General features: G+C 36.5%; 1 protein-coding gene across 1 annotated transcript in view; it reads left to right on the forward strand.

Annotated features, from left to right (window-relative positions):
* The window catches only part of GALNT13 (polypeptide N-acetylgalactosaminyltransferase 13), a 628,841-nt gene that overhangs the window by 247,390 nt on the left and 370,428 nt on the right, over nt 1–11,023 (forward strand). Inside the window, exon 4 of the mRNA XM_010840017.1 lies at nt 1–67. Within this exon, the coding sequence (XP_010838319.1) occupies nt 1–67 (67 nt within the window). The remainder of the gene's footprint in view (nt 68–11,023) is intronic.

Below are 11,023 nucleotides of genomic sequence, written 5' to 3' on the forward strand. Positions count from 1 at the left end.
AGTTTAACCTTATGGCCAGTGATTTGATTGCCCTTAACAGAAGTCTGCCGGATGTAAGATTAGAAGGGTGAGTTTACATTTGTTGTATAATCTAATATACTAGCAATCTCCAAAGTTTAGAATATCTTGAAAGTTCAGTTAACTCAGATTATTTGAATCTAGAGCTATATGGTTCTGAATACCTATGCCACCGCAGGAATTAACTGTGTGTGCATATGGTGAGAGATATGAACTGTGTCCTTCTCTGGGAGAGCAAAATATCTTACTTGCAATGGCATTGCAGAATATACAACCGAACAGGACTTTTTTGCCTTCATTAAATATCTTTTTATTTTGTTTTGCTTTATCTTGCCAAAAACAGAGCAAATGTGATCTGTGATAAATTGTTTTCTTGTATATGTAGAAAGCTCTTACATTTGCTTTTAAAAAATATATGTTTTGCTATTTCAGCATAAAAATAACCTATTGCCTGTGTGATTATTGACACTTTAAAATGATTTACTGAGGATTCTTTAGCACTTTATGATGTTATTTATAATTAGAATGCTCAGTTATCAGCCATGGAGGATATATACTCATTTAGAAATAATACTGTATGAAAAATTATGTTGAAGATTCCAACACTTATGTGATTAACTGTAAGCCATGCTTTATGTAGTTGAACATATTTTAAATGGATGTAGTAAAAATCATATTTAGTGACAGTATTGTCATCCTTATATATAGTCCTAACAAAGTAAGCTATTGGCACTTAGAAAAGAAAATCTCCAAGTTTACAAATATCCTCCAGAACACACTTCTTTTTATAAAGAAGTTGTTCTTTAGGCATGTAATGATTTTGTCTATATACAATAAAATCATAATTAATGCATATTTTGCTACATTTAATGAGTTATGTTACATTAGGCTATGGTGACATTAATATATTTACTAAGTATGAATTTTTTTCCCTTTCTGAATTATTTCAAGTAAGATCAAAATAAAGTAACCCAAGTCTTACTGATACACTAGCCTAGGTTTTCAGAAGATTCATTTGATAGCCAAGTATTAGTAACTGGTTTTGTATACCCTTGTATGCTTTTGAAATGTCTCTCTCAGCAAACCACAAATAACTACTTATTATGGATGTTTTGGATTCCTAGCAAATTGCTAAAATGTGAAATTTAACATTTGTGCATTCCAGAGGATTTTTACAGGTAGTTCTGTCCATATTTGTAATGTATTTGTATATGTGTAGATATATTTGAATTTTTAAAGATATACAATGAGCATATACTTTTAAATAATTTTGAGTATTTTATATGCTGAGTTCATGTTTTAATTTTGCATTTATTACCTTGTTTTATTTTGATAAAATTGGTAAATGTGATACTTAAAACCATGTATTCAGTAAAACCATGTACACACTATTTCAAATTTTTTTAAATCAATTTAAAGATTTAATATAATATAAGTGTAAATTACATATCAGATCTGGAATGATTATGGTAAGAACTGTTTTAATACAGAACTCTCACTTAAAAAATCATTACTGAGCATCCATTTAAAATATTTGTGGCCAGTGGTTTTTACTTCTTTTAAGAATTACTTAGTGAAGGCAAAGGCACCCCACTCCAGTACTCTTGCCTGGAAAATCCCATGGATGGAAGAGCCTGGTAGGCTGCAGTTCATGGGGTCGCTAAGAGTCAGACACAACTGAGCGACTTCACTTTCACTTTCACTTAGCATAATAAGTACTAGAAGAATTAAATCTTAAACTTATATACAGTCTGTGGAACAATTCTTCATTTAAAACAACTGTTTGATTCAAATTGCTTCCTACTATAGATATTTTTGCTTGAATTTTCAAATTTTGCAAATAATGGTAGTGAAGTAAATCATTTTATGTTTTATTTTTGTGACATCACAGTGTATGCAATTAGTAAAGTAAAAATAAATACTATCCACAATTCCTAGGCAAATCATAAAGTGTATATGAAGTTCACTGGGGACATTTGCAAGTCATTTTGAATGACTCAATTTTGTGACTGCCTGGGAATAACTACTTTTTAGAAACACACTATGAGTCAGCTATCCAAACATTTTTAAAAATGTAAAAAGCTGTTAATACTCATTTGATGTAGAAAACCATTTTCCAGTTTTGGTATTACAGTTCAGTTTTTGAACAGTTATATCTCAAGACATATGACACATTAAGCTAGTTTCAGTGATGATTGATATACCAAGATATTAAAAATGCAATTTATAATTTACAAAGATCTTTATTTTAGTGAAAAATTGAGTTGATATTTATTTAGAAAGGGTTTGAACTGCCAAACAGTGGATTCATTAAAATATCTCAGACTATTTTACTAGAATATATCTTTAAACTAGCTTGACTGAATCAGAAAATTGTCCAAAAAGTTTAATGTTGTGTTTGACCTTAATATCTGTCTACAAATATTTGAAGATATATTCAGTGTTGGCCTGAAACAAATAGACTGCCAGATATTTCTCCAGCAAAGATGGGTTTATTTAGGATCAACAGAGAATTGCAATTCAGTGTCAGCTACCCTGGCAAGCCACAGGCAAGTCCCCACATAGCAAGAGAAGAACACTTTTATAGACTGAAAGAGGAAGTCAGGAGTCAATCCTAACTTCAATCCTGGTCTCCCACTTCATCTTCCCACGTACATTCAAACATCCATTCTCTATGTCTGCATCTCTATTCAATTCAGTTGCTCAGTTGTGTCCGACTTTTTTGTGACCCAATGGACTGCAGCACATCAGCTTCCCTGTCCATCACCAACTCCTGGAGCTTGCTCAAACTCATGTCCATCGAGTCAGTGATGCCATCCAACCATTTCATCCTCTGTTGTCCCCTTCTCCTCCTGCCTTCAATCTTTCCCAGCATCAGGGTCTTTTCCAGTGAGTCAGAAAGCCAGACTCTTTGCATCAGTTGGCCAAAGTATTGGAGCTTCAGCTTCAGCCTCAGTCCTTCCAATGAACATTCAAGACTGATTTCCTTTAGGACTGACTGGTTTGATCTCCTTGCAGTCCAAGGGACTCTCAAGAGTCTTCTCCAACACCACAGTTCAAAAGCATCAAAATGTGACAAAACGTGGTCCATTGGAGAACGGAATGGCAAACCACTTCAGTATTCTTGCCTTGAGAACCTCATGAACAGTATGAAAAGGCATCCCTATTGCTGCCCTGCAAATTAAGTTCATCTGTACAGTTTTTCTTGATTGTACACACGTGCATTAATGTATGATGTGTGTTTTCCTGACTTCACACAGTGTGACAGATTCTAGGTTCATGCACATCTCTACAAATGATGTATAATGTTGTTCTTTTTATGGCTGAGTTATAGCCCATTGTGTATATGTACCACATCTTATTTATTCATTCCCCCTTTGATGGACATTTAGGTTGCTTCCTTGTACTGGCTATTATAAATGGTGCTGCAATGAACACTGGGGTTCATGTGTCTTTTTAAATTATGATTTTCTCAGGGTGTATGCCCAGTAGTTGGATTTCTGGGTCATAGTGTAGTTCTATTTTTAGTTTTTTAATAATGATTTTTAATAGAAACAAATAGACCTTTGAAATATTGGAGTATCTCTGCTTTTAGCAGTTGTGACTCTAAAGAAGCAGAAGTCAAGTGCATTGAGCATCCTTTCACTATCTCAAAAGGTGACGATGGCAAATACTGTGCTGAGTATGCTATCATTGTTTGTTTTGATGGTGCTGAGGCAGCATCTTTAATCTGTGGCTACTTCAGCTCAATGGGATTTAGTTTTCCTTTTGCAAATGAAAAGTGGTGAATTTGGGATATAGAAGAACCAACACAGTGCTTTTGGACAAGATATTTGGAGGGCCTCTACAAATTTTGTCAGTTGAGTCTTAATGATGGAATTAGATTACTCATCTTAACCAGAAAATTGGTGCAACAATCCACACCAGTGTGAATGTCATAAAACCAGCCAAACAGCAAAGACTTGTCAAAGTACCTAGCCAATAAAATAGATTACTCAAATAGCATGAAATTCAAGAAGAGTTCTACTAGGAAGGAATCATCTTTCCTAACTTTAGTCACAGAAAAGACAGTAACCAGTCTACAGGAGAACATTTCAGTCCAGTGTGGAAACATATAGACTATGACTGAAACATTTATATCTATTAGAGGAAATTGTATGAAGTCCAGTTGCCAAACCTCATATAGACCATTTGCAAAATACCAGAGAGCAGTAGGTATTTGAATACCTGAGAGTAGTAGAAATAGACTTCCCTGGCTTGTACTTGGACAAGTGGGACAGTGAGGTAGGCACTGCTTGTGGTCTTGTTAATGTTTCCCTACCATATTGATTCATGAAACTTTTTTGGTCAGTAGACCAATGGTTTAATGCACGTACAGTGGTGAGGAGTGGGTATGTTAGAGTCTCAGGTAGGACTGGGTTCTTATTGGTCCAAACTAGAGCTTTCTCTTTTTATCAAACCAATAGTTGGTGCATTTCCAAACTTATTTTTTGCTTTTCGGAGGCCAGTTGCTGGACTGTCTAACCAGTTTTACTAAATTATAATTTGGATAATTTGGAAATACCTTTTAAACCATGACAGATGCTTGGCTGCTGTTGGTCCTTTTAAGGACAACATTCCTTGCAGAAGTATCAGCAAGATCATTCCTCTTAGCTTCAAGAAATTTAAGTTTAGAATATACCAAACTGTTAATAATCACTGAAGTGGCAGGTAAGATGTTTACATGCAATAATTCCTGACCATCAGGTCCATTATAAATTTTATTTCCACTGGAAATAAGGAGGCTATGTTGCTTCCACAACCTTCCAAAGTTGTGAGCTACTTCAAAAGAGTTTCTACTGTTAGTATAAGTATTGGCAGTTTTGTCCTTGGCTTAGGTTCAAGCTCATGTTAAGAGCATGTAGTTCATCCTGTTGAGCTGAAGTAGCCACAAATTAAAGATGCTGCCTCAGCAACATCAAAACAAATTATGACAGCATACTCAGCACACTATTTGCCATCGTCATCTTTAAAATAAAAACCATTGGTGAACCTTGAAAAGTCAACATTATCCAATGGAATTTACTGTAGATCATTATGAGGGGACAGGAGGTGGTACACCAGTGTTAAGCAGTCATGAGGAGCCTTGTGGGTGATGGAGGGGGAAAAGAGTAGCCAGGTTAAGGTTATCATAACAGAAAAGAGTTCTGTGAAGGGCAGTTAAGAAAAGGGCTTCATAGAAGGTAAGATGAATGCATTCAGGAGAGGATTCAGGAGAGCTTCTACTGTATCAGATACAAAAATGTTTAAACGGATCACACAAACATTTTCTTGGTGGCCTTAACCGAATGGACAGTAGTCTGTACGGCATTAAGGCAAGGCAGTATCCTAGTGTCCATGGTCTTGTTGCTAGCTTTAATACTTTATAAGTTGGTGATTGGGGTCTGTGTTTTGGGTGAGTAATCCAAAGGTGTTCCCTTCCTTTTCATTTGCAAAAAGGAAAACTAAATCTGACCGTTCTGATGCCCAAGGGTTGGTGACTTCATCCAACTCTCCTTTAGGACCTGAAAACTGTGTCTTCCAGTCCATCCCCTAAATTGGATTAAATTGAGTTGGGATTATTTTATTTATTTTTTTATTGTGTATAGTTGCTTTACAATGTTGTGTCAGTTTCTGCTATACAGCAAAATGAATCAACTCTGTGTATACATATGTTCTCTCTTTTATGGATTTCCTTCCCATTTAGGTCACCACAGAGCATTAAGTAGAGTTCCCTGTGCTCTACATCAGGTTCTCATTAGTTATCTGTTTTATATATAGTGTATATATGTCAGTATATGTATGACAATACCAATCTCCCAATTCATCCCAGCGTCCCTTTTCCCCATTAGTGTTCATCCATTTGTTCTCTATGTCTGTGTCTCTATTTCTGCCTTGCAAACAGTTCATTTGTACCGTTTTATAGATTCCACATGTGTGTATTAACATATGATATTTGTTTTTCTCTTTCTGACTTACTTTACTCTGTATGACAAGACTCTAGGCCCATCCACATCTCTACAAATGACCCAGTTTCATTCCTTTTTTATGGCCAATTAATATTCCATTGTAAGTACCACATCTTCTTTATCCATTCATCTGTGATGGACATTTAGGTTGCTTCCATGACCTGGCTATTATAAATAGTGCTGCAATGAACATTAGGTCCATGTGTTTGTTTTTGTTTGTTTACCTTTTTTCAGGTCACCTGCCCAGTAGAGGGATTACTGGATCATGTAGTAAATCTATCTTTAGTATTCTAAGGAAGCTCCATACTGTTTTGCATAGTGACTGTATTAATTTACATTCCCACTGACAGTGCTAGAGGGTTCCATTTTCTCTACACCCTTTCCAGTGTTTATTGTTTGTAGATTTTTTTATGGTGACCATTTTCACTGGTATGAGGTGATATCTCATTTTAGTTTTGAATTGCATTTGTCTAATATTCTCTGGTAATTACTGATGTTGAGAGTCATTTCATACGCCTCATGCCTTTTTCATAATCATTTACTGGTCTTAATCTTAAAATCATATTTTGCAGAGAGGCAATTTTAGGCTTCTTATAACATTGGAAAGCCTCATAATACCAATCAAAATAAGTATTCCATCACTTCTGGAAATTTTTAAACCAGTTCAATTTTAAGGAAATGAAGTTTGGGGATTTCAAAAGTTCCCCATCCTTGCCATTGAGATTCTATTTAAATTGCCTTTGGTCAGCTCTGTCTATTTATTTAGAAATGTAAATGAGGAAGGACCCTTGTTTTTAAACATAAAATCAACCAGAGACCCTGTAGATAAAGCACTCTCAAAATATTAATAGTTAAGTAACTGGGATCCCATTTCCTGAGGATTTTCCTCTAGAGCAAAGAAAATTTTCAAAGAGTTTAAACAGTTTGAAACACAATGGGTTTAATTCAAAAAGCTTACAAATCAGGCCTTAAAAGATAGCTTGGTCCTGACGGAGCTAGACTGAAGGCTTTGGTTTTTTAGCCAGTCTTCAGAGGACAGCCCCCAAAGGAATAGGCCAAAAGTTGAAAAACCAGAAGTTTCATCTGAAGCAGTCCCGTCCTGAAAGAATTGATCCAAAGGCCATTTTCAGCCAGCTTCAGTTGAAATAGTCTGATCTCAAAATCAGACCAAAGTGTCAAAGGAGTAGTCACATACAGAACAAAACATTACCAGAAAGACAAAACCTTTAAATAGATCCTGGAGAAAGCTTGCAGGGCATCAGACGCTAAAGGATGTGAGCTCGAATCCAGGGAAAAGATATACATTCAAACTCCAGGGTTGGCGAGAAATGCAGTGAATGGCAATGGGCTTAATTGTGGGTACAACGCTTATTTGTTCACCAGCCCTGGAGCCATAGGGAGTCTCCTCTGGTTTCTGAAAGAACCACCAGAATTTTGACCTGAAAGAAATAGACTGGCAGTTATTTCTCTAACAGATGGGTTTATTCAGGATTAACAGAGAATTGCAATTCAGTCTACAACCATGACCAGCCACAGGCAAGTCCCTGCACAGCAAGGAAGGGGTACACTTTTATAGAGAAAAAGGAAGCTGGGAAGGCAAGGACAAAAAGTCCATGGCTTTTCATTGGCTGAGTTGTTGCCATGAAAGAGAGTCAAAAAAAAAAAAAGCAAAACTTAATTTTATTGTGGAGTTTAGCCAGTTAACAATGTTGTGATAGTTTCAGGTGGATAACAAAGAGACTCAGTCATACACAGATATGTATCCATTCTCCAGAATGGGAATCTTTCATCTTCCTGTTGGTCTCTGCTGTCAGTGTAGGGTGTGAGAGCTCTCCCTTCTGCTGTCTGACTCTGCTTAATCGAGGTTTCTTTTTATTAATTTTTTTACAAGAGGAATAAATCTAAATATCTCATGTTTCCAAAGAGAAGAAACTAAATATAAAATGTGTTTTATTGAAGGCAATTGTGATGAAACATCAGGACAATTTGGAATTAAGTTTGAGAATGTCCATCTTTGGAGATGTTGAAATTTTTATATCAATTTGTTTATTTACTTAATATATTTAACTTATTAAATTGTATAATACATTTATATATTATGTTCATTTATGGCCATAAATAATAGAATCACAAATGATTATGGTATTTGATATTTTAAGTACAATCAAGGCTGAATGAAGCAATAATAGTGAAAGTCACTCAGTCGTGTCCGACTCTTTGCAACTCCATGGAATTCTCCAGGCCAGAATACTGGAGTGGGTAGCCTTTCACTTCTCCAGGGGATCTTCCCAACCCAGGGATCGAACCCAAGTCTCCCACATTGCAAGTGGTTCTTTACTAACTGAGCCACAAGCAGTAACCAAATTTATTACTTTTTTTTTTTAAGGCTCTCAGGTTCTGCGATTCTTATGTTTGAATTGATATAAGTATAAATAAAATTCCAGACAGCTGTAACCAACCCTTTCTCTTCTTTGCCCATCCTCCATAAATTAAAAAATAGTACAGTGTCATAAAATTATATTCAGAACTTTGAGAAAAATGACTAGCAACTTGTGTTGATGGATCAGCATTAGGGATTTGTTAGCATGTTTCTCAACTGTTATGGGTCTAATACTTTGTAAATTGATATAGTTTGAATTGAAGAAATGAGGCCTACATATTTCTGCTTCAGAAAGCAAGCAAATAGGTGTCATTTTGTTTGGTTTTCTATCTAAAGGTTTAAAAATAATATTTAACTAAGAGAGAAAGGGAGAGGGACAGAGAGTCTTTATAACCAAACTAAGGAAACCCATTAAGTGATATTAAACACATTATTTTAGCAATTAATATACTGATGTATGCCAAATGCTGTTCTGTGTGCTGAGGATATAGCAGTAAACAAAACTAAGCCTCTGCTTCATGAAACTTAGAACAAATAAAAGAATGAAGAATGGTAAGGAATAAAGAAAGATTAATAAGAGAAATCCTTTTTAAGAAACTTGTATTTGAGTGACTTAAGTGGACCTTAAGCACCTAAATGTTATAATTTCATTTTCCTAATACACAGAGCTGTAACATATTTTCTAGAATCTTGAAACAGACCATGCCAGAAATATAGCAGACATATGGTTGTATAAAACTCCATGAAGATACAAAAGCAAACGTGTAGATGTATGTTTGCCTGTGCCTGTGTGCATGTGTGTGTAATTGTATCATTGTTTGAAAAGTGTTCAAACTGTATTTCCGTGAAATGCAGCAAAAATCACAACCTGGTTTGCAAAAGTCATCAGTAGTCAATGCTATCCTCTAGCGCTAGGCTTTCCTGAAATAGAGAACACAATATGATCATGATTAATCAGGTACTGACTCTATTCCATTATATGTAAAACAAATAGGAGGAACAAAAACCCAACTTCGGGGACATTTTTCAAGTAATAAGGGGGGAAATCTCTAGGTATGGAGCCAAAGAACATAGGTTTAAGATCTGACTCTGTGGCTTCTTATTGGATCTTGGGTTTAAGCGATTAATTTTCTAAGCCTCAATTTCCATTCACTGATGAACTCAGGTTGTGGTTTTTCTGTCGTTCAGTCACGTCTGACTCTGTGCACCTCCATGGACTGCAGCATGCCAGGCTTAACAGTCCTTCACTATTTCCAGAGTTTGCTCAAACTCATGTCTGTTCAGTCAATGATGCCATCCAACTATCCCAACTTCTGTCGCCCCCTTCTCCTCCTGCCCTCAATCTTTTCCAGCCTCAGGCTCTTGGCATCAGGTGGCCAAAGTATTGGAGGTTCAACTTCAGTAACAGTCCTTCCAATGAATATGCAGGTTTGATTTCCTTTAGGATTGACTGGTTTCATCTCCTTGCTGTCCAAGGGACTCTTTAAGAGTCCTTCTTCAGCACCACAGTTAAAAAGCATCAATTGCTAAGTCCTCAGCCTTCTTTATGGTCCAACTCTCACATCAATGCATGACTACTGGAAAAACCATATCTTTGACTATATGGACCTTTGTCAGCAAAGTGATGTCTCTGCGTTTTAATATCTGTCTAGGTATGTCATAGCTTTTCTTCCAAGGAACAAGCATCTATTAATTTCATAGCTGAAGTGACCATGGTCAGTGATTTTGGAGCCCAAGAAAATAAAGTCTGTCACAGTTTCCATTTTTTTTCCCCATCTATTTGCCGTGTAGTAATGGAGGTGATGGAATTCTAGTTGAGCTATTTCAAATCCTGCAAGATGATGCTGTGAAAGTGCTGCACTCAATATGCCAGCAAATTTGGAAAACTCAGCAGTGGCCACAGGACTGGGAAAGGTCAGTTTTCATTCCAATCCCAAAGAAAGGCAGTGCCAGAGAACGCTCAGACTACCGCACAATTGCCTCATCTCACATGCTAGTAAAGTGATGCTCAAAATTCTCCAAGCCAGGCTTCAGCAGTACGTGAACTTCCAGATGTTCAAGCTGCTTTTAGAAAAGGCAGAAAAACCAGAGATCAAATTGCCAACATCCGCTGGATCATGGAAAAAGCAAGAGAGTTCCAGAAAAACATCTATCTCTGCTTTATTGACTATGCCAAAGCCTTTGACTGTGTGGATCACAAAAAACCATGGGAAATTCTGAAAGAGATGGGAATACCAGACCACCTGACCTGCTTCTTGAGAAACCTGTATGCAGGCCAGGAAGCAACAGTTAGAACTAGACATGGAACAACAGACTGGTTCCAAATAGGAAAAGGAGGATGTCAAGGCTGTATATTGTCATCCTGCTTATTTAACTTATATGCAGAGCACATCATGAGAAACGCTGGGCTGGAAGAAGCACAAGCTGGAATCAAGATTGCTGGGAGAAATATCAATAACCTCAGTTATGCACTCTTATGGCAGAAAGTGAAGAGGAACTCAAAAGCCTCTTGATGAAAGTGAAAGAGGAGAGTGAAAAAGTTGGCTTAAAGCTCAACATTCAGAAAACTAAGATCATGTCATCTGGTCCCATCACTTCATGGGAAATAGTTGGGGAAACAGTGGAAACAGTATCAGAC

This window comes from Bison bison, unplaced genomic scaffold (assembly GCF_000754665.1).
Source record: "Bison bison bison isolate TAMUID 2011002044 unplaced genomic scaffold, Bison_UMD1.0 scf7180017864139, whole genome shotgun sequence".
Taxonomy (NCBI): Eukaryota; Metazoa; Chordata; class Mammalia; order Artiodactyla; family Bovidae; genus Bison; species Bison bison.